We start from the raw sequence: 25,159 nt of genomic DNA on the forward strand, positions 1-25,159 counted from the left end.
TCAGCAGACAAATACGGGCACTGTGCTTATGCAGACAGGATCTCTAATTACTGCTACACAGCTAAAAAGCCTGCATGCAGAAGAGCACCAGCAGAGGAATTTGCCCTTGTGCTGTCTTTTTACAGTGACGCTTGATAGTCCTTTTGAAGCAGACTGTAGGAAGTCTATAAAAGCCATTCCCCCCAAAATCTGATCATGCAAACACTAGCAACCCACACAGTAAATATAGCACATAAGTATGGCTGCCTTATAGATGTACTGCAAGGAGAAAAAAATTGCCAGACAGATTCAGTTCAGTTATTTTCATAACTGGTCTGGGCCATTGTGTTGCAGTTTGGTTGAAAACCCAACAATAGTGATAAAATGGCCACAAAGACCAGCTCAGTTCCAGGCTAAAAAAGGCTGTTTTGCACTGTACAAATGCATGAACTTATGAACTCACAATGCATGTCACCTCCCCTCTCCGTTCCTCAATGCACCGGGCATGGACACTGCATGGATTGAGGGCTCGACTTCTGCAGCTTCTCTCAGCCTGGCATCCCCTGACTTGGTCTCCTGTGAATCCTGATTTGCACTGGCCACAATGATAAGAACCCTGTAAGAACAAAAAGTTATTAATCATGCTTTTAACAGGACTTTATTATTATTTTTTTTTTTCAAAAAGCAAGTTTGTGAGCAAGACTCATGTCATACGGCTTATGCTGTGCAAGTGTAGTTTTTCATACCCTGATTCTTTTTCCACTGTGAACAAGCTTTCTTTCCACACAAAATCCATGTTTGCCTCCCACAGTACATGCTGTAAAACATGCTCAACTGCTGAGACCATTTTTTTGTTCCATTTGAGCTACTTCCAAATAGTCAAAACTTTGTGTCAAATTCTAAGCAGCATCTGATTATTCAGATTCGATGCTCTTATTTCAGTGTAAAGCTGACCTGACTACTTATCTAAACTGAACTGGGAACAACAATCAAAGAGTGACAAGAAGTTCATCTTTATCTTTGCTCCACTATTTTTTTCCAACTCGAATGTTTTCAAGCCAATCTGAGCTAAATCTTATTCTTTAGAAAGGAAATCATAACTCTAAGACAGTCATCTCCATTTACACTGCAGTAAGAACATACATGCAACGTTTTGCAGTGATTTACCTAGAAACATGTATGTATTTTTGAGTTATATTTGTGCAACTCTCTTATATAAACAAATGCAAAAAAGCTAAGCAATGGAATTTCAGTTTGTGTTGGGACAATCACTAAAAAAGATATAAACAGATATATGCTGATAAGAAGAGACTTTCTTCAAGCACTGAATATAGCTTTTGTCTCTCACATAAAAGTTAACTGAAAATAACCTTTCTTCCTTATAGAGAATTTTCATGCCACAATACGAGCAGAGCAGGCTGAGGGGAGGCCTCATGGCGGCCTGCAGCTCCCTCACGAGGGGAGCGGAGGGGCAGGCGCTGAGCTCTGCTCTCTGGGGACAGCGACAGGACCCGAGGGAACGGCATGGAGCTGGGACAGGGGAGGGTCAGGCTGGGGGTTAGGGAAAGGCTCTGCACCCAGAGGGTGGTCAGACACTGGGACAGGCTCCACAGGGCAGTGGGCACAGCACCGAGCCTGATGGAGTTCAGGAAGCATTTGGACAGCACTCTCAGACATCTGGCTTGACTTTTGAGTGGTCCTGTGTGGAGGAGTTGAACTTGATGATCCTTGTGGACCCCTTCCAACGTGGAATATTCTATGATTCTATCAATAATTATTTTTGATATGTCAAAGAACAGGAGTAAACAGTCCTCTGACAAACTTGTCTACCCACCTCTTTATGAAATAGGTGCTTCAGATGACTTCACCCATACACAGCGTGCTGCATGAACTGTCAGGACTGCCCCAGCCCAGCATGACAGAGAGATAAATTCACTACACAACTAGGCATTATTTATTTTTTTTCCTGTGTTCCTAGCTAACTTCAGTGTAAACTTTAACTTTACGCCATTTTCATAACTTTCAGACTGAAAGACTTAGAGATGAATGAGCAGTAATGTGATCATCATGCAGATGGTACGGCCTTTGCAAAACTCAACAGTATGTGCACTTCCTCCTAATGGACACCAGGGTAGTATCCTCGTAAGCCTGCTAAATTTACTCAGTATATTCTGTTCTATATCAAGCTCTGGTATGCACTAAACCAGACTTTGAGGCAGCATTTCTAGACCAAACTCTTTCTAAAGGAAGACAGGAGCAAAAAAACCCATGCTGCTCTGTTTGACAGCTGGCAGACCTCTTGTCGCCCTCTGCAAACGAGGCCTGACAGCTGCCAGAAGAGGGCTAGTCATGCAGTAAGATACAACCTGTGTGAGAAGCACTCCAGATACCAGAATACATACGTATCCAGTGAGAAACATACTGAATAGTGAAAACTGAACAACGAACCTAGAAAGACAAGGTTATTTGCAAGGAAAACAAATCACTGGGAACACTGCTGGTAGCCTCCACAACATCCAGCTAAAAAAAAAAAAAAAAAAAAAAAAAGGAGCACCCTTACACCTGTAGGTTATTTTAACCCCTCTCTTATTATGAACAAAGTCTGCTCTATACAACCAGCTGTAGCAGAAGAACATTTGACACTGCCATAAGTTAAACGAATGCTTATTTGTGTCCAAATTGCTTCAGAGCCTTAAATTGGTTGTGTAACCACTCTACTGGATCCTAACATCTTTCAAACCAGTTCTACTCATGCTATGCTTGCTTTGATGGATTTAATACTTATAGGTATTAAACGTGTTATATGAATTGCAGCTCTCCTCTCCTTCTCTCCGTGCTTATATAGATGGATAACAAATAAAACAAAAAATATCCTAATGAAGTGGAGACTTTCTATAAAAAGAGCATTCAGAGGAACAGCTTGCTGCAGCAGTTGCTAGATGGGAAGAGATGAGGGGAAGCAAAGATTCAGTATTTGAAAGGAGTTTCCTTGCCATAACAGATTCATAAACACACGTAATTGGAGGATGTGGAAAGAAAAGTTACTGCCATTCCTCATTGAAAAGGATATGGACACAACTCAGGTAGACATATTAATGCCAAATCAAGTATTGATTATTTCATTATTAGTCACGGAAATGGGAAGGGATTCTTTAGTTTTGAGTAAGCCAACAAATAGGTTATATTATTCAGCTCTTGAATCAGAGCCAAGAATCCCATTCTAGCTTCAATGAATTTTAAAACAATCTCTTTTTTTAGTACTCACAAATGAAAAATCACTTACCAAAGTGTTAATACAATGGGAATTTGGAACACAGAGTCCATGCCCGCCATTCTGACATTCATCAATATCTAAGCAGATCTAGGAACAAAACAAAACAACATATAGCAAAAACTACGTCAGCTTGAGATCTAAATCTGAAGATAAGCCACCAAAGTTCATCTACACTCTGAATGTCAGAGACATACCCCACAGGTTCAGTTTTTGGATGGCTCTCCAGACACATACCAACCCTGAAGAGACACCATACAATACAGGAAACTGCAACCTTAGGATGGGATTCTGGTTCAACCATAAGAATTTAGATAAGAACTATGTTCCCCTTGTAGGGCACTACAGGAATTTTAAAAACAAAACCAAAAAACCAAACCAAACCAAAACAAAACAAACCAGCAAAACAGGCTTCTTATCACCACTCTTCCTAGTTCAGAATAAGTTTACAAAGCTCAACAGAGTTTCTCTTTAAAATTGATTAGATACATACAAAAATAATGACTTTTTTTCATGCCTCCACAACAGTCCTGATTATTGGACTGTTAATACTCACATCAAAGACAAACAAACACAACCTAAGATCTTCTAACTGAAACACTCCAAGCTCTGTCTAACTATGAAAGGTAACCATGGAATGACTAAAATATAAATGAAATGTGATACTGGTTTAAAGCGGCACCTTGCAATGGAGGTTCCTGCAGAGATGCTGCCACTCACCTGCTTATTGCTCTTGGCATAGCTGAGTCCCACACCTTGCACAGTTTGTCCTGTATATCCTGGGGGACAGGTCTCACATCGGAAACCTGGAACAGTGTTCACACAACGCACTCCAGGGAAGCAAGGGCTGTAACGGCACTGCAAAGAGAAAAAACAAAAAAATCAACCAAGCACTGGTTCACACTTCAGTAACATCCAGACCGACTACGTGCATAGACCTCTCAGTCAGCCCCTGCCTAGGCAATGCTAAATGCAAGTGTCTTCTGTTCACAACTGACTTGCAGAGAAAAGTTTCAGGTATGTCTGACCCCAGTGGGTCTTCAGCTATCCCCATAATTTAAATTACAATATTCCATTTTTGCCTGCAGTTGATGCCCTAAGTTCTGATCCTCATCCTTCCTTTTGTTGGACAGGTTCAGCTCCCTTGGAGGATGAGAATCTCCCTAGAAGGGCCCAGACCACATTATCTGGAAAGCAGCAAGGCTGCAACCCACAAAAGGTCCTGCAGTTGTGTTCTGTATACACTGAAGCAGCAGCAGCGTTTTCCCTTGTATGTATGAGGGCAAATTTCAGAAGTAAGGAGTAAACCACATGTGAGCCAGATGAACAGGGATGTGTCAGTAGCACCCACACATTTCTAGACCAGAGGCCCACTGGCAACCCTCAGCACTTCTCCCAACATACCACATACCCACAGCATTACCCTTGGACTGAAGACATTACTCAGTTCGTTACCTCATGTGGTATCACAGAATGGTTGTGGCCCCATTTCCGTGGCCTTGTGGGTGCCAGCTCAGGAACTACAGCCTGTATTGCTGCCTCTCAAGTATCATCACTAGCCAGTAGGTATTATTTGTAAGAGTACTAGAAACATCAGCATGTCATCATGCTGCTTATGGCTTATAGACAACAGTATATAAAAACATGAGAAAAAATAAAAGTTTTTAAAATATGCCTTTTCTCCTTCCATCAGTAACAGAAAAAAAAAAAAAAACCAAACAAAAAAAAACCAAACATCTATAATATGAGGGGGATACAAGCCAAAGAAATCCAAGCATTTTGGACAGAAAGATCTGATAGAAGTGTGTCTGCAATTAGCATAAGGAAAATGTTAGACCCAGGACAGACATTTTGTCCCCATTAGAGAATTATTTAATGTGGATTTTTTATTGTAGCCAGGAGAGGGCACTCAAATTACATCAGAGCATGGCTGCAGCTCACAAAACACAACATATGAAAGTAATTTCTTCAAGATGGCAATGAGTAAGAGGGGCGCTTGTTGCAGAGATGTTAACAGCCTCTGGAAGAATGACGGCAGCTCTTAGAAAAATCTAGAAGCTTCCCACTTTCTCAGATTTGCATGTGAACTCCTTTTTAAATGCCTTTTCTTTTTTTTTTTTTTGGAAGTACAGAAATAGTTCTATCAGTAGAAAGGTGTTATCCTAGAAGAGATTCCTAAATCACTTTCAAAAATGTATGATTATCCTTACAGTTTCAGCTAACTCAGAGACCCTTTATTACACAAAATAAGGCTATTATCATTTATCTCTTTCCTCCCTCTGCTTACATAAGCAAAAATCCACCTGCTACGGGAGGTATGTTCTGATGAACAAAATGCACTAGACTGGTTGGCATTTTAGTAGAAGTGTCCTCATGTATGCAAGACTCTATCTCTATGACATAATTTTGGAAAAATTTCCTTATTCTTTCTAATAATAGATCTACTCTGCCTTGTGGGGTGGTGGCAGGAACTTTAACATAAGTAAGCCTCCAGTGGCAGATCCTAATCACTCAGGGAAAACTAATCTCAAGGTTGGGACACTTCACATCAGTCTTGTGTTTTTTTTTTCCCCTACCATAGCTATTATGGGCAGAAATGCTCTAACACTGAAAATAGCAGGGAAGAGGTCTGCCTCAGTTTGAATATGGATCAGTAGGTAGACCCCCTCCATGCTTATGGGCTCTATCTCAGCTGGCCTGAGTTTTCCACGATGGTTGCCTGGCATGGAACCCATGCCACAGCTGCCTCAGCTCTTCACCTCTTGCATTCACATTTCAGAGTTTCCAAATTTCCTTTTTTTTTTTTTTTTTTTTTTTTTTTTTCACCTTCTGTTGCAGCAGACACAGTTCATGCCATGTGAGGTAAAATAAAAGACATCGCCTACAACTCAGGAAACTGCCACACTCAACCCACTTTCTCCCCAGTGTTTTTCACAGACGTAAGTTGGGCATAAAGCAGCCTCTCTGCTGCTGGCCTACAGGAAGGAACAAACCCAACAAGCAGTCAAAGCACATCTCTTGTTAGCTAGGAGAGAGAAAAAAGGAATTGCTGTTGCTTTTTGCCATCATTGGGTAGGTACATAGTACAGACACAATTAATGACCTAGTTCCCTAGCCTAATACATCCAGACATTTTTCCACAAGAAAAAAAAAAAAAAGAAAAAAAAAAGAAAAAACAACAGTCAAGGGTAACGGCAAAAATCACCACACAGAAAAAATGTGGTGAAGTTGTAAATGGCTTGTTGTTTGTGTTAAGTATACCGAGTAAGTGACACGTTTCATTGAACACAGTTTTTATTTAATCATTTAAGATGTTGTAAATCTATTAACTTAGTCCTCAATACAAGCAAACTCTGAACTGCTAACATATCATAGGAAAAAAAAAAAATAAATTTAAGTCAACCTTATCAGATTTCGTCACATCCATAAAGTAAAACAATAAGTGTTTATTTTCTGTCATAGATATTTAAGGTTAGGCTGAAAAAACTGCTCCAGTTAGGGGTGACTTTCGTCTCCTAGGCCAGCTCAGGATCACTACAGTTTAAAAGATACAATGCCCATGTCAACAAGAAGTACTTCTGCAGCTCTGCATATAACAGAAGCTACTGAATCTTCTTGTGGAATAGAAATAATTATGTCAAAAGTGCATTTTTAAAGCAAAAACAAAAACATTGAATTCCTTTAAGTAATTTTTCAACCCACCAGGGTATTTCAAGTTTTCACATGTATAACCTCCATAAAATTGCAGCAACAGCAAAATAGGGAGGTAGAATCAAATCAGAATGAATTAATATGCATACTGTGCATGCAGTCAGCAAATGCTACAAACAGCAAGCATCAGCAACCCATTGCTATATGTGAGACAGTTGCTTTTTATTTTTATAATTCAGTGAAAGTCATTATTTTACCTCATCGATATCTGAACATGTCACTCCATTCCCTGTGAGCCCTTCAGGGCAGGGGCCACACTGAAATCCCTCAGCTGTCTCCATGCACCTGACTCCCCTGAAGCAGGAACTTGGTTCACATTTGGGTTTGCTGCGCCTAGGGATTGGAGTTGGAAAATTCACAGTTCCCAAACCTTTAAAGCAAAAAGAAGAGCAGTTTTAGCAATTGAGAGAAACATCCATCATGGCTTTTGGCTGGCAAGAGCTCTGAAGAGATCCCCAGGATGCTGCTCAGCAGGGACTTCGTGTTTCTGCACTGCATTGCTACCAGCTGTGCTGTGGCTGAAGAGACTTCATGCTGGCAACAGCCCAGCAGGTTGCTGTGTCCCCAGATGGTGAAAATTAAGGCAGTTTTGTTATGTTCCTGTGTTGTTCCTGGCTACATGTGGGGGCCCTCCTTCTAGGTTAGTCCTAGTACAGATCTGCTGCTGGCCAGGGTAGGAAATTGAAAGCCAGCGACTTCAGATGGCTAGAAGGATGCCCAAAGGACTAAAGTTTTACAGTATTTCTGCAGCTAAATCAACAACACCACAATTTTATAAGAAAAATGGTGCCATGGTTTTGCAAAAACATATTTGACAATATACAAATAAGGGAAATAAAGAAGCAGCAGCTGGCAAACCATGGATGCACAGCTAGACATGTAGGCTAAGACACACAGAGACCAGCACTGGGCTAAAGAAAAATTTTCCAAGAGTGGCTGGTGCTGAATCCTGGTACCAATGCATGGGCTGCATCTTTGCAGTTGTAAAAGATTTTAAGACTTTTTCTTTGGCATTTGCACATGAAGTTTAACCTGGCTGGAGCCCAGCAGCATTTTGAGAATTTTGATTATCCTGCAAGAAGCAAGCAGCTAAGAGACTTGATGAGTTTAAGGCCCTTCACCCCATCCAGTGAGGAAGTATTTTCTCTTTTTATATTGAGTGCATGCATGTCCTACAGTTGTGCAGGAGTGCAATGCTGTAGCATTTGGAAATTTACTTCTTCCATTTAGTGAAAAGATGGAAACTTTCCTTTGGATCTTACTGCTGTTAACCAACAACGACATACCTAGATCCAGATTAGTTTCAGGTAGACTACCCAGAACCTGCCTCATCAGACTGACATACACCAGCTTCCACATAGCATTTCTAATTCCTCAGCTTCTACTAAGATTGTTCATGAGACAATTGGCTGGCAATGTCTCTGTCTCCAGGAACATGTGGCACACCTTTGTGGCAGAGTGAGAATTGACAGTAGAGCGTGAGATGTCACTGCTTTATTTACAGGGTTGTTATACCCCATTAAGTGACTGGAAACTATGGAATAGTTGGAATATGGAATCTATGGAAACTAAAAGCTTTTTCTCTAATGACAATCTGTTCTAAATCTGTGACCAATATATCTGGAATTCTGAACACAAGATTTTCTAAACATACTTGTTAGAAACCAAACAAAACTGATACAATCAATATTGTCTTTTAAATGACCATACATCTCATCTGGTTGCCTTCTACAAGCAGCTCAAGAATACTCACCACATGCCTGGCACTCAGCTAGGGTATTTCTCAAAAAAGTTGTTTCTTTGACCTTGAGAATATAGAAAATAAGAATTATTTGGATGCAGGCAGCTCCAGTTTGCCAGAAGAACTGTTATGATTTTTCCCAAGATGCCACTCAGATTGTGCAACACATGTTCTGTATCTTGAAATGAGATGCTCTCTGTATTTCATACAGCTAAGAACAGTGATAATGGTTGTACTTCACTTCATCCTCCATCAATAGGATCTTTAAGAATGCCATGTTTAACACCAGCCATGCAAATCCAGTACTGAGACCAAGCAGCAACTGGAATAAATTTAAGTTCAGTTCTGTGCAACAGGCCTGTACCAGAAACTATCTGGTTATTTTTCCTCCACTGTGTCAAACACCTGAGGCAATGAACTCTACACAAAATCTTCCTGCTTTCATGGATTCTCCACTGACCCTACTGAAGTCGCAAGCATAGGAGATTTCACACTGAAGTCTTTATGCAGTACCTGTTGTCTCAGAAGGTCTTTCACATCACCCAGTATCTGGTTCATCTGCATCATCTGGCTCATCAGCTGCCTATTAAAATCTCCTGTAGGGAAACAGCAATGAAAAAGAGTGCACAATGCGCATAACTCCTTCATTTGTCACGATCGTTTCTGAAAAACAAGATGGAAGCACCTTGAAAAGCCAAGGAGGCCAGTTGCTTAAGTCCTGTGGCTATACTTAGAGGAAACGTAGTATCTAGCTCCAATTTTTACAGAGGGATTTGCATGAAATCAACACTTTTCTGGACTGAACTTCAACGTATGCCACAGAAAGAGGCAGAGAAAGCACAAACTTCTTTCACACAGACAGAAAAGCAGTCTGTGATTTTTCCCTCATTGTTTCATTCAGCATCAAAGCTCTCTGCTAAGATCTAGCAATATAGGCAACTAATGCTACCAGCATTACAAGATCCTACAAGGCCCTAAGTGAAACTCTAAGACTGTAAAGGAGTATTTTTGTGATAACCCATTTGAGATAGCAGGGCAAGGCAGAAGCATGAAGCATCTGCCCATGCAAATGGAACTTAGGCTATGCGAATGTATTCCACATCACTACAACCAACCCCTGAACACTTTCCAGCATGAAGTTACCCAACTTTTTGAGCAAACTCATCATGCAGCTCTGACTATGCATCAAAAGCAGTTGCTCTGGCCAAAACAGCAGTTTTAATAACTGCAACTGTCCATTGGCTTTTCTTCCAAAAGGCAGGTCGTTGCTCTGTGCACCATTTCCACAGCTGTGTTTGCTTCTGGTGGGTGCAGAATTCATATGGACTGACAAAATATCCACTCAACAGGCTACCAACTGTCATCAAAACTAGTTCTCAATACCAAATAGAAAATTAAAGAACTCATAGAAAAGACCAAAAGCTAGATCTGTACAGAGCTGTAAGGAAAGAGCAAACTTGACCCATGATCTTCACGCAAAACTTATATTTGTTAAATGAAACATAAATTTTGATCCAATGACAGGGAAGAATAAAAGAGTATGGTTAGCAGAGTAATTTGTTTGTAGCTCACTTCTGAGTTTCTTGCTCTCTCAAGCAGCTATTTGTTTACTTCCCATTATTTACTTCTCAAAGTCTGCATGTCAAAACAACCGTCACAAATACATGCTGTTTTGCATTCTAAGCAAGCAGGATATTTTGATATTATGCCCAGTGGCTTCAGGGAAGTTTATTCACATATTGCTTTTCAGAGTACTAAAAGCCTGTATGAAAAATGCTTTTCTTAATGTTTACCTCAAAGTTTGGTACTTCAGAGTGTCTCTAAATGTTTCCAAATATTCTGGTGCAAGTTGTTCTACTCCTCATATATTACTTTTCCTTCATTTCAGATTTTTTCCATCAGAATACTAAACAAGTTTAAAGACTCAGGAACAACCTGTTCAAGGACTTGCCTCTATTCTAGTCCCAGCCTTTTCTGATTTTTATTTGTGGAGGAAGATAGCAAGAATTAATTTCTGAGTATTTCAGAATCCAATCACAAACCCTGGCCCACTGATTGTTAGGCCAGATGCAGGAGTCTGTTCTTGTTTTACCTTTTTTTTTTTTTTTTTTAAAATAAAAAATATACATTAGTTATAATAATTAAATAAAGAATGGTCTAGGCATTGTTGACTGAAACTTGCAAAAAAAATCTCAAGATATTAGATGCTTCTTTATTCACTAGCATTTCAATGAAAAACCAATCAATTTTGTACACTTTTGAGGAATGCTGGATGTTAAGGTGGATTAAATAGGTTATACTGACACGAACTACATGTCCTGTTTACAAATTTGGGTAGTGGAGCATAAACAGATGACTAACCATAGCATTTCTTTTTCCTCCTACATTTAAAGCCAAGTCCTGTGGTAAGCCCTACCTCTAGCAGAATAACTGACTGTCCATGGTCAGAGCTTGGAAAGGCTCTTCAGAGAGCTGCTGGGCCACAGAATGCTGCAGAGCATATTTTGGAGTGGCTTTTCCCAGGAGTTAGCCATATAGCTTCAGTATGTACATGTGGCTATCTGGTTCTACCATGTAGTCACTGTCATCCATGCCCCCACCTGCTTAGGCATCTGCCCAGCACAGTGAGTGCCCACCTCTATATTTTGAGTCAGTAACAACCTGACAGAATATCTTTCATGACAATTATTAAATTCAGAGATGGATCAGAAGAATTACTCTCCAAGAGGGAACTGAAGCCCCTTGACCCACTTATTCTCTTCAAGTCTGAGGTCATGACAGGCTCCTTCTCTTCCCTGTATCTTCTACAGGCCCTTGCATTTGGAGCAGGTGCCCAGTTGCCTTGCTCAGATAACCAACCCATGCAGGGTGACGGGCCACTGAAATGCCTCATAGATCTACTGGCCCTTCTTCTAGTCCTCTTGGGAGTGATACTGGCTTAAGCACTGCACTGAAGACCATTCAGCAAGGCCAGTCCTGAAGTGTCATTTAAAGAGGTTGTGGTTACATGGCCAAAGTTAGAGATCCAGCCATGATTACAGTAGTTGAAGATAGTAGTTAGCTAGATAGCAGTTGATGAGTAGTTTCTTGTCAGTCTGTAACCTACTACCAAAGAAGCTTCATGTAGATGTTATACATGCAATTACTAAGAGGCAGGTTCAAAACTAAACAGAAGGAAATATCTCCGCAGATGTGTAATGATCTTTTTGCCAGGAGACATTTGTTCAAATCTGTACAGACTTATCACAGAAAACATGTATTGAGTACTGGGGGGTGCAGAGTTTGTACCGACTCACAAAACATCTATGCAACAGGCTACAAACTTGCAACAAAGCCAGTTCTCAATACCAAACAGAAAACTAGAGACCCCTGAGAAAAGACCAAAAGTAACAGAGTTCTGTTTCCCACGAACTGTTGGGGAAATTCAGGGAATGCAACACTATCATTCCTCTCACTCAGACTCTTCCCTGTAGGTCTATATTGGTACACAGGAGCGAGGTGAGGAAAAAAAAAAAAAAAAAAAAAAAAAAAAAAAAAAAACATAATAAAACAAACACAACAACAAAAATACCCCTTGATCTCATGGGACACAGGATTTTTTGCTTGTTTGTTTTTAAAAACTTACTATGTCAAGTTCAGGTACCCTGCATGAACCAGATGGTCTCTTCATGAACCAAAGGTCTCTTCCAACCTGAGTGATTTTCTGATGCTGGTTACATGTGGCACACTGATCTCATCTACCAAAGTCAGTGTATCTTGCAGAGTATTTTCCTGCACATGTGGGAAGACCCAAATACATGTTCAATATCTATCTGATCATCATATTCTCAGGTCTCAGCTACACTGATAAGGTGCTTCAGCCTCACAAGCTGAGCATGGAGGGAATGCTGCTGCCACAGCAGTGAGCAATGACCAGACATGCAGCCTAACTCACGTACAGTTATTCAGGTCCAAAGCTCTGTTCGTGATTTTCTGATTAACATGAAAATCGTGCTTTTACCAAGATACATAGGTCTCATACCCCTATTCTGCTAAGCAGTTGCATTGCTGTTTTTTCTGCCTAAAGGCAAAATTGTGGTTATCTGATATATTGCTCCTGTAAAAGGGCACTGTGAAGCATATATAAAGCGTAAGGCAGCTGAGTTAATATTGCCATTGGAACATTTGCACCTTTTCCTTTGGTGGATTTGACTATAAAGACCTTGAATACATTTGAGGTTTTTTTTTTCTTCTTTTTTAGAATACTTTTAATATGATACTAAATCCACATGAAGGCTATAAACAACTGAATTTGAGTTGCCAGTTCAAATAGCTCAGCCAGGTGGAGACAGCCAGACAGTGAAACTATATCTCTCTGTATTACTACAGTTCAGACTGATTAATGAGCAAAAAGACAAATGAGAAAGCTGCAATTTTGAAATGCTGCTCACAGAGATGTGAGATTTTCCAGGAGGAGACACTGAATTGCCCTTCCTGCATACGTGCAAGTCCCTGTTGATCTATGGAAAAAGAAAAGCAGACCTTCAATGATAAAATAGTTTAATTATGGATTTTACTTTTTTGCCTGGTTGAATATATGTTAAGAAGCAAGAAAACAGAAGCATGTACAACAGAGGATTTATACAGCTGCAAGGCACAGCACTGATTCCTATACTCTTATTTAGCATCCAGAATGCTCTCACATAAACATTCTGCATCTTTTTACCCAGTCACATCAAATCTACTCTGATCTAAAGTAGCAATGCCTGTCCTGGAGGACAGGAAAGTGTGAGAGAAAGAGGATATTTCACATGGATTCTATTTCAAGTCTCAAGCTCACTTATTTTCTCTCCCCCATTGTTGTCACATATTAACATATTGCACACAGTGTGAATCCATTCAGTTCCCTCACACCCACAGCAGTAAGGCAGATGACAGAGACTAGGAAGAAGTACAGATGGGGCAGTCTAGCCTGGATTTGCAGCGTTGAGAGGTTAGAGAGCATCCTCGCCTGAGAGTGCAGTCACATAGGACTGCATGCAGCAGAAATGCATCCCTGCAGGGATCCCAACAGCCTCTGTTCCTTTCTTTCCTCCCTCCTCCCAGCTTGGTCTCCACAATACATAGCACAGCAAGAAAAGGATTTGGTTTTGCAGCAGATTTCTGGCCCAGCAGGTGAACAAATACGTCAGCTAACTTATGGCAGGACTAGTGGCTGCCTTGCAATGGCTTTTTCCACACAGATGCACAGGCTCTGTAACTGCAGCACCAACACACCCTGCAACCTCTCGTGCTTTGTCCTTCCTGTCTCCAGAGTGTTCAGGTGACCCACAAAAAACGACTCAAACAGACTGTGTTCACAGAAGTATCATCTTACAAAATTACACTAAAAAGCCTTTTCTAATCATCTGACTCTCCTTCTCTACTAGATCATCAGTTCTTTATCACTGGACAGTATTTGTTTTCTCTCCAAATTGAGACATTTCTAAAACATTCCTGGAGTATTGTCATGGCTGTAAATTGGTCAAATAATTAGCATACTTGTCTATAGAGTTTCTCCACATTTTTAATATTCACCAGAATGACTTCTTTGCACTGGTATCCCCATGAACCACTTTAACTCCTGGTTGCAGGCCTTACCATTGTACTGAGAAGCAGGTTCAATTTGCTGAAGAAAACAGTCCTGCAGGTTCCCCACTTGGGCAAGTGTTCCTCCGGTTACCAGCTTCAGCTCATCCAGTGTATCCTGGAGTCACAACAAAAAGCGAGAGTTCAGTTCTGTTACAAGAATGGGAATAATGCAAAATATCAGAGAAAGCAGATTAATTTTTCAAAGAAGATCTGTACTTCCCAAGCACGTAGGGCTCCTAAGCCTTCCCTTAAGAACTGCCCATCACCATCCCAACTGTAGTAAAATCCCAAATTGTTGCCTTGCAGATTTTCAAATACCTATGGCTTTTATTTCTAACTCTTCTTTGCCTACCCCCCACCTGTTAAAATTCATATAATCTCACATAGTGGGAATTTTTTTTTTTTTTTTAATATATTGTAGTACACAATTTGTTGTTGTTGTTGAACTGAATCCAAAGCAGTCCTTCTTCCCCCTCTCAAACAGCTTTACATTCATATCAAGTATGTAAGCTCCTTGGTGATTCCCCATTTTCAAGTCTGCAATGAAACAAAGCTCAGGGGCCACCTGGGGGCAGAATGCCTTTGCACTTCCTAAAGCAAATTTTGCATTAACAGTGACAGAAGATGCTTGTGGAGGAGGATACTCTTTACCTTGGACTACTGATATAGAACTGACATGAGGCTATGCCAATCCCTGATTGGGAGACAGAAGCAGAAAAGCCATTGCAGTGCAACAGATGGAGTTTTGACACTCAGCTGGCAACACACAAGTTGCCACTTTTGTCTTCTAAGTCCACGTGGCTTATGAAGAGAAGAACCACATAACCAGCCACAGGTTACTCACCCTTGCTCAATGGCTGTAAGAAGCTCATGAAGAGCTGCCCTTATTGTATCGGTTAAGAGCTTACAAAAGTTCAGTCCCCAAGAAGCACCTAAACAGAAGTGATGGAGGCTGTATTTAAAAAAAAAAAAAAAAAAAGCCAGAAACCGTGTTTACAATGAATAGTAAAATTACTACTGGGTTCAGTGAAGCTAAGATTTCAGCTGTTTGATAGGGAACGTTATTTACATTTATTTCAGAGATCTGGATTCAGTGATCCAGAGGATCTCTGACGGTCCCTCCAAGTGCTCACCCTGCTCCCAGTTTTCCTGCTCACCTGTGGCTTCTTCTGGAAGATGTGCAATTCTACTGCTGCTGACCTCTCAGGCAGAGTTGAAAATGCTTTTGGCAGGTCCTGAATGGCACCTACTTGCAGACAGTCCAGATACAACTCTATTGTGCTTGATTCCTGCTGCAGACCACTCAGCCACAAGATGACAGCATGGGGTTTCCCATCAGCCAGCTGGATGTTGCTAAAAATCACTGAGTTCAACCTCCCATCACTCTTCAGATAACGAAGTACCACTGGAACAAAACACAGAATGACTATCAGAGGGTAGTGAATAATCCATGTCTGATCAAGAAAGATCCTGTGGAAATCTGTAATTGCTCTCTGGACATGGTAAGAATAAATGGGATGTGGACCCTCAAATTACCAGAACTCTTGTGTGATGCCCGATGTGTAAGGAATTGCTGCCTGTAGGAAGTTTTCCACTGCTTTGCTCAAGCCTTTTTAACTGGCTTAAACAATGAAACACATCACCTTAAGGACACACAGTGCTAAAAAACGGTGATAAAGGTAGCAGTTATAGCTAGCAGCATGCAGTCAGCACTTTGGCAGGTACATATCTGATAGTCCTAGAAATACTTGGTAGCAGAAATGTACAACTAGAAAATCAGCTTCAGTGAAGCATATTGCACTCAAAGCTATCTGACAGTGTAACCAAATGCGTCTCTGAAGAAAGCACAATTCCGATGAGAAAATCTGCATTTTACTCTAACAAATCAGATATGAAAACAAAAATACAATGGAGAAAAGACACATCCCGCCCTTGAAGATGACTGATTCCCTTCTCACTCTTACTTTAAGACTTTTGTGAATTACCTATTTGATACTTCAAGCAACAGATAATAGAAATAAAATGCACCATCAAAACCTCAAGAGCAGCTAAACAAAAACTCTTATATATGGCATAGTATTTTAAAAATGTCTCCTTCCTTAGGAAATTGGATTTGTAAGCTAGGATCTCCAAGCTAAAAATCTCTTAGACCAGATAGCTATTTCTCTCCACAAAAATCTCTCTAGCTCTCTGAACGCACGCAGCTATCTGCAGAAACACTGAGCTGAGAGCATCCAGACAGCATATAACAATTCTACAGTGTTAAAAAGACCTTGGTTTAAAGATCCCACCGATCACCAACTCTGCGTGTCCTTTACTTCCTCGTGGCAACAGTTCCATGCACTGAGGAGTCAAGCTGCACAGACACTGTGCACCTAAGTAGTTAAGTGCCAGCTCTTTTCAACATCTGTCTGAAGTTCAGAGCACTGCCACTATTGCATCAAGCAAGAGCTCACACATACTCTGATCTTCAAGAAATGCCTACACTGAAATGAGGACGACTAAAAATTGTGGATATGATAGAAGGAAAAAGCTCTTACCAGCTTCAGAGAAGCCATTAGTCTAGCACTTACTGAATTCATGCCATTTCTACTCACGTAACAAATTTTCTTCTCAACTTCCAACTACTAATGTACCCTCTGACATCGTGCTATTTCAGCTAGTAGGGGACATGTACCCAATAACTCAGAAGATGCCTGACAATCTTTAATTGCTAGGTCTAATGATTAAACTAATTCAGATTTATACCAGCATAAACAGGGCTGGGTATGTCTCCATCTTTCAGTTCTACACTACTGCTAAAGCCTCAGCAGCTGTGATCAATATCAGGAATGTTTTCACTGCCGTCTATGTCAAAATGCTGCCAGCGCTGAGATTTCCGCAAAGGTGCATGAGGTCACCAGGAACTTGCTAAAATTTAGCACTTATTGGCCAACTCAAAGATCTGGCAAGACAGAGTATGTTGCAGACATTTTACTTATGTAAATATTATGCACACTGGGTCGTATAAAAGCAAGGTCCTTGGATCTGGGCCCGGCACTCATAGTGACCAAGTGCAGCAGTAAGTTAAAGGAGGAGGAGAGATGGTGGCAAGGCTCTAAACAGACCCTGCCAGAACAGTTTCAAGACAAGCAGCAGTCTGGCTTGGATGAATGATCAAGTATTCCTTCCTCAGCCAAAGCCAAATACCCATCTGGTAAACTAGAGTAGGCTTTTGAAGGGAGATTTCTGCTGGACCACTGCCTCCATAAGACTTAACCCATCCAAGCCCCCATGTTAATTTTTTGCTGCTAAGATATCTTACACTGACATTCCTGAGGCTCAGTGGCTCACATGCTCTATTTAGGAAACAAACTTTCAGTGAAACTACTAATCCTGACAGTAAGTAGGAATCACCTTACAGAGTTGTTAAGTTATATTAGTTTTATGCATTCACTGCTGTTTTTTTCCAGAAAGGAATTGTTCAAAAAGAATAAGAAACCCACAGACTTCATTTGCAATTTGCCTCTAAGAAGCACATTGATCTAACCAAAACAAGTTAAGCAGTTGCCCAGCAATTCAGATACACCTAGGACATCTTACCTCAACGTATCTTGCACCAGTAAGACTATAAAATGGTGAGAGATTCATGGCAAAAGTTATTACATCACGTAGGTAAGCTAATGCTGGGCTGGCAAGACCTCAGTATGGACTTAGCAAATCAAAGGGAAAAAAATTCTCACAAAGTTTGTGCTTTAAAAAGCATTTTGGTATTATGAACATATTTACTATCATGTTTACCATAACAAAAACAGAACATCAGCAAACCATAGGGAATACAGTTTTCGTATGTAGCATTTTAAAAGGTAACTGAGGCTGGCTTTGGGCTACTTAAATCAGACCTGGGTGCGTAAGCAGAAATATCATGCAGAGGAATGCCTGTATGCATCCTTCCAAAAGCCCAGATATTTAAACCTTACGTTTTGCTAAGATGCCAACATTGGCTCACCACTGAAGTGATGATCTCCACCCTTGAGAGGATCACAAACAGCCCCCACGCGCCATACTTCCAGCTCACGTGATGATCTTCTGGATACAGCTTAACTTACTGTATGAAGTAGCCATATGGGACACTTGACACTTCCAGAGAAATCACACGTGAAAACACTGTGAAACACTGCCTACTATTCACACAGTGCCATACGTCTTAAACAAGGTGCTCTAAAATAACAAGGAGGCAAAGAGACCTCCGTAGAACAGACTTGCTGTGAAAAGTCTCCCCATGTTCAACCAGTCCTTTACAACAGGTAGGTTACAAGAGCCCTACAACTACTCAGAATAAAAATGGCACTAGTCACTGACAGTAGAAGCTTCTTCACGTTGTCCATCTGTACACTACAATCCTGTCACAGACACTTTTCAAATACAACTCTAATATACTGAGGACAAAATCAAAAGAAACCATGCAACTTTCCACCATGAAGCTTCCTAAGTCTGTTAATTACAACAGACTTACCATACATATCAGTAACTATCAGTCACGCACGTATTGTTGCAAGTTGAAAAGCTTGATGAGCTTACAATTATTTACATACACATGTGTACATACATATGCATTCCTATATAACATTTACAGGCATAATTTTGTGCATGCACAAGTGAGAGAGGAATAGAGAGAAAGCATGTGTGATATATCACTTATTTAGAAATTAAGTAAACAGTTTTAGGAACTGCACTACAGTTACTGATATGACTGAGTGACCACTTCTTACCTGCCCTCAGTACAAACAGAGCAGAAAAGTTACTATTCTCTGACCTCAGAAAGACTTTGGTAGACCTGATAAAACTACCAGTGTTTTATCCAACTCACTTCCCTGCATTTCCCAAATAAAAGTTGTGCTTTTCTTTAGCATATAGAATAATTTTCCTGTATCTCAACTGACATTTTTGAGTAGTTTCTTATATATAGGCTCAGTCAGCTGCCTGACCATAATAACGACAGCAACAAATTATCATAGCAGTGGTGAAGTCAATGGAGCAACAATAATTTACATCATCTGATCATTTTTCACTGAACCTTAATATTGCAATATATCCTAGATACGGTCTAGAGAGTAATGAAAACTATCCATTTCTAAAAATTTACTGAAGTTTCTACTCTGCCTCCTAATGAACCAATTTCATTAAATTACGAACATACACTTTAATTCACCCAAAAGATCCTGTAAGTGCTAGGAATGTTTGTCTTGCGTAGTCACAGCTAACCTCCAGGGTCAATGGAACAAGAACTGGCCTTTCATATGCATGAGGCGGCATGTGCGTGTGTCCCTCGCATTCCTAAGTAATAAGAACCAGTGACTGTCCCAAGGGGGAAGAAAAGGAGGAAAAAAAAATTGACTCCTTTCTCCAATACTTTGCCCCCACCCCCACTTTCTCAGCATTACTCAAAGCAAGCTGCATGGTAGAGCAGGGATACCAGCTGGCTGTCAGGTCAGCTTTCCCTGCCCAGGAGCAAGCAGCATCCAGCAAGAGGGACGCAGCAGAAGGGGAGAGTGGATGTTGCCAACTCTTTTGCCTTGTGAGGGGGGGGGCTAAGTGGACACAACCCTCAGCAGGAATGACTCAAGCACAAAGGTTAGTCACGCTATTTTCAATGTCCCTCTGTGAGGTAGCAATAACCATGGATCCCATACTAGTTTTACTCTACTTACTCCAAACAACTCACCTTTATTCATCCGTCCCACTACTGTAAACTCAAAATACTTGCTGTTTCCAGTTGATGAATACAGGCCAAATATGGTGGCTGTGCTCTTTGGCTGCAGTTTGAATGTTGAGAGCAAGAACACTTCATTCAGCGTAGGATCGCCAAGTGCTTGTTGCAGGAAGTTTGTTACCACTCTCTTGTTGGAATATGAAAGAAGATCAATAACTGAAAAATAAAGTTTCAACAGCAGCTTAAATGCAATAATGAGCAGAGAATAACTCCACCTGGAAGTTGTTCATCCCTATGCCACCCTGTAGAAGATTGCACACTCTTCTCTATTTCCATATAGATACTCTAAAATTGCACCAAATGTCCTTCCTAAAATAAGGAATATGAAAACAGAAGTGAATAATATGAAAATATTACAGAGATTTTGTTGCAACCAACTACCTTTCTGTGACTTTTTTTTAAAAGGAATTATTGATAATTTAGAAAAACAGAAATAGTTTTCAAATTGATGTCCTCAAATATTTCCAGGTAGGTCTCCAAGATTCACGTCTTTGGCAATGTACCTCAACAGAAATCTTTTCAAACTATTTCTGCTTTCATAAATTCAAATGAATATTTTTATTACATTCAGAATCCAGCATCAACATTTCAGACAGATTTCCAGTGTGCTTATCCTAAGAAATATTTTGATGACATTTGCAGGGCATCAATTAAAATGCTAAAGAGCCAGGTAAGTAATAAGATATTCATAGCCTCCTTCTTACTTCACTGACTTCTGAGAAGATATAATATATAAATAAGACTCATCTTTCCCTTCTGGCACAGATAACAAAGAAAGACAGGCCTGACAAAAAAATAACCCTGAAGGCATAGTGAAATCTGTTTCCAATTTTTCTTTTTAATTTTTGCACAATACATCAGCAAAGAGTCTAAGTATTATACTCATAAGTACGCCAGCAATCCCCCTCATGGCACTGAAACAACAAGCTGGGTTATTCCTCAGTGTTCCTAAATCTGTGATGTCCCCAAGCTCAACCTATTACATGAAGATTCTCAGTAAAGTCTTATTCCAGCCTGCTTCCATCAGAGCATAATGTACATTATACCCTTCCAACAAAGACTGATAAATGACTATACACAAACACTATTTAAATATACAGGTATATTTAGTAGTTGCACACCACTGCCACTCCAATAGGCCTATCAGAGCTGGGCCATCCTTTTCCCTCAGAGACGGACCATCACCTATGAAGCTGGGACCATCCTACTAAACCAGTATTTCCATACACCGTGAGCTGAAGGGCACTCAAGAGTGCTTAGAGCACAACCATATGGGCACGTGGTCCCACCCACAGCCATATGGTAAATCTTATTCCCTTAAATTAGAGTCCGTCTTTGTGCTGCTTCTGTTGCTCTTTCTAAAGCATCCATTCATTTGGACACTGATGTTATTTCCAAAAAAGAAGTGAAGATGTTTTTCCCTTCATCTCATAGAAGAATATAGATCGTAGCTCAAGTCTACACCCATACCAAGTCCAAGGATCCTACAATTCTACTGAGAGTTTTCATAGAAGCACTGAATCATCAAGGTTGGAAAAGACCTTCAAGAGCATCTGGCCCAACCATTTCCCTAACACCAATGTCACCCACTAAACCATGTCCCTAAGCACCACGTCCAACCTTGCCTTGAACCCCAGGGATGGTGACTCCACCACCTCCCTGGGCAACCCATCCCAGTGCCTGCCTGCACTTTCTGAGCAGAAAAGTCTCCTCATTTCCCACCTGAACCTCCCCTGGCACAACTTGAGGCCATTCCCTCTAGTCCTAGCACTGGTTATCTGTGAGAAGAGGCTGACCCCCAGCTCCTCACACCTTCCTTTCACGGAGCAATGAGGTCTCCCCTGAGCCTCCTCTTCTCCAGACTAAACAACCCCAGTTTCCTCAGCCGCTCCCCATGGGACTTGTGTTCCAGGCCCTTCACCGGCTTCATAGCCCTCTCCAGGGCCTCGATGTCCTTCTGGTAGTGAGGGGCCCAAAGCTGAACACAGTACTCGAGGTGCGGCCTCACCAGAGCAGAGCACAGGGGGACGATCACCTCCCTGCTCCTGCTGGCTGCACTATTCCTGACACAAGCCAGGATGCCGCTGGCCTTCTTGGCCACCTGGGCACACTGCTGGCTCACGTTCAGGTGAGCATTGACCAACACCCCCAGGTCCTTTTCCTCTGCACAGCTTCCCAGCCACCCTGCCCCAGCCCTGTAGCACTGCACGGGGTTGTTTTGGCCAAAGTACAGGACCCGGCACTTAGCCATGTTGAACCTCATCCCATTGGCCTCTGCCCATTGACCCAACCTGTCCAGGTCCCTCTGCAGGGCCTTCCTACCCTCCAACAGATGGACACTTGCCCCCAGCGTGGTTTCATCTGCAAACTTACTGCGGGTGCACTCAATTTCCTCACCCAAATCACCCTATGCAAAAGGGATCAGGCCCATGGCCTGCACACCCTTGTATATTGTTGTTAAACAACTAAGAAACATAGCTAAGATGAATTGAACAAATTCTCTCCCCTTTCATTCAGTTCAGATTTACAGCACCCAGGACAATCATGGCTCCAACTGAAATCGGTGATTCAGACAGCAGTGGCAAAAGGCTGGGAATTTCAGCACATTTGGTCCACAGAAAGCAAAACAGTTCCTCAAACAAAAGCCTGACATGCAACTAACTACTCTGTACAACACCATTTTGCAGGCAATAACCATTACTACACAGCTCTGTCCTCAAATGGAGCACTGCAATACAGCACTTAAGCCTGACAGGAAAAAAGTGTGCTATCACATTTTGTTCAGTACTTCTAGTTCTGTTGGTTGATTTCATACAAAGCACAGAAGTATTATAAAAGTAATGACTGGACACCAGCAAACTTCTGTCTAACCTTACAGAAAAATGTAATTGATTTCTTTAAATTTGTATATTTAAATGAATGCTCAGATTAGTTTGCTTGATAGCTGCATTCCATAAAGCATGCTGCCTGATCTGGATCCTTCAGCAGCATGTTACTGAACCCTCTCTTGGGGTGTCTTCACTAATAGCATGTAGAGGTGTGAGAATCTATACTTTGCTTTAAGTTACACATGTGCTAGCAGAAGCGGTTAGCAGAAGAACAGTGGGGTTAAGAAAAGCTCATCCTCCACCCTAAGTAGAGCTGGCAGGCAGACAGCTCTTAAACCTTACAGAGAATTGCTTGTTTGGAAGGAACAAGATCTACAAGGATTTCAGGTTTCATTTTTAAGAAGAATCTCATCTTTTCTTTTCTCTCCTTGGAAAGGCAGACTTGAAAACAAACTGGTAAGATAGGACTGCCAAAGCTGGAAGGCACAAGCATCTGGTTTCAATTGATGCAGTGAGAGCAATGGCTTGGGCATGCCTGGGAGCACAAGTGCCACTGTGTGTACCCACCAGGTTGAACTCAGAACACTCAGCACAGACCAAAAATCTTCTCCCCCAGCTCTCCCCCCTTTCTTTCTTTCTTTTTTTTTTTGTTTTTTTTTTTGTTTGTTTGAAGGGACCAGTTCACCCTCCTATGAGAACAGTAACAAGAGGTCGCCTACACATGGACACTGCTGCAAAACAATCTTTGGAGATGTGACCAAAAACATCAAGATTAGCTCTGAAAATAGGATGTCAGGAAGGGACATGATAAAAATAAACTAGTGACACAGGAGAGCACAGAACACAAAATAAAAGACCCTTATTTCCCTTAATAGTGCTGCTATGTTTCACCAGCTTTCAGAAACCCTCCAGGATTCTTCTCCAGTCACAACTAACCATGATAACTGTACATACGTAAATAGCGCTCCACCACTGCTCAGCATGTTTCAAAATAATTACTGACCCATTAGTCATCTCGAGTGAAAGCCTGACCCCACTGCAGTGATTTCGGGCTGACAAGCTTACAGATTTCCCAGGCTGAGAGCGGGCTCTTTCACTGCCAACTGCCCTGCCAAAGTGGATTTCTTGATTTTGTTGGAAAAAAAAAAAAGTCATTTCGTTGAAAGAAAAAATCAATTTTGTTGAACTGTTTTTTAAACAACGATGACTAATTGTCTGAAATATTTCTAATCACGGCTGATTTTTATGCAGGCTTTCAGAAATCACAGCCAAATTAACCTCTCTTGTAGCTCTGCTTCACCTGCCGAGCCAAGGGATGACATTACAATGCCAGCAGCTCGCTTGATGCGCTCTCTACAGCAAAGCAGGTGCTGACCTCGTACGCACACCACGCAGCTGTACGAGGCACGGCTGGATTTAGACAGCCTCTTTTTCCCCGTGTAAGATGCACTCTACAAGCTGCAGCTGCTGGGCGCGTTCCCATCGCCTCGCGGTTCACCCCTCGCTCAAAAGCCGGCACCTCGCAGCTGCGGAGCACACTTCGGGTGCTCGAGGCGGCTGCCGCGCACCCCTACGCCCCCAAATCCACCATTTCTGCCGATTTTCGAGGGGGCAGACGCCGGCTGATGGAGCAGCGAGGGACACCTGAATCCAGGCGGGGCGGAGGGGCAGAGGGAGGGGGGCTCGGCAGGCACTTTGCGCGCTCCCCTCCCCGAGCCAGCAGCAGGGAGGCTCAAACCCAGAGCCTCCTGTGAGCGAGGGGCGGCCAAATGAATAAAGAAAGGAGCTCTAGAGGCATGGATATAGAGACACGGAGCCTTACCTCGGGGGGCGGGCGGCGCGGCGCGGCCCGGGCACAGCTGCAGGGCGAGGGGCAGCAGCAGCAGGGCAGCGCCGCCATCCCACCCCATGGCGGCCAGGGCCGGGCCGGGCCGGGCAAAGGAGGGGACGGGAAGGGAGAGGAGGGTAAAAGGCAGGGCAGGACGGCGAGCTGCTCCGCGCCGGGACCGCTGTTTAACGGGGAGGGGCGGCGGCGGGCTGCCCTGGGCCGAAGGGGGCGGGCGGGGGCCGGGCTCGGCCGCTGTGGGGCGGAGGGGGTCGGGGTCCGCCCGCAGGGGGCCGGCTGGGTACGGCTCCGGGGCCGGCGGGGGTCTCTGAGGAGCCCTCAAGTTGGGGCGATGACATCCCCCCAGAGTGTCATTGCTCCACTCTGTCCCCTCCAGAAAACTTCAAGCAGCGAGGGAAAGGGCAAGGCAGCCCCCTGGGGG

General features: G+C 42.1%; 1 protein-coding gene across 3 annotated transcripts in view; it reads right to left on the bottom strand.

Moving 5' to 3' along the window:
• Positions 1-25,159, bottom strand: part of THBS4 (thrombospondin 4) — a 40,106-nt gene that overhangs the window by 14,059 nt on the left and 888 nt on the right. For 2 of the 3 annotated variants that reach the window (XM_084503427.1, XM_084503425.1), the window contains exons 2-10: positions 20,017-20,220; positions 15,470-15,717; positions 14,322-14,427; positions 9,216-9,298; positions 8,715-8,766; positions 7,159-7,331; positions 3,971-4,108; positions 3,263-3,340; positions 443-595 (exon numbers count right to left, since the gene is read on the bottom strand). In XM_084503427.1, coding sequence (XP_084359553.1) covers positions 443-595; positions 3,263-3,340; positions 3,971-4,108; positions 7,159-7,331; positions 8,715-8,766; positions 9,216-9,298; positions 14,322-14,427; positions 15,470-15,717; positions 20,017-20,220 — 1,235 coding nt within the window. Of the gene's footprint in view, positions 1-442; positions 596-3,262; positions 3,341-3,970; positions 4,109-7,158; positions 7,332-8,714; positions 8,767-9,215; positions 9,299-14,321; positions 14,428-15,469; positions 15,718-20,016; positions 20,221-24,714; positions 24,903-25,159 lie in introns of those variants that run through there. The other variant, XM_084503426.1, reaches the window with a different exon arrangement.

Source organism: Aythya ferina (assembly GCF_964211825.1).
Source record: "Aythya ferina genome assembly, chromosome: Z".
NCBI lineage: Eukaryota > Metazoa > Chordata > Aves > Anseriformes > Anatidae > Aythya > Aythya ferina.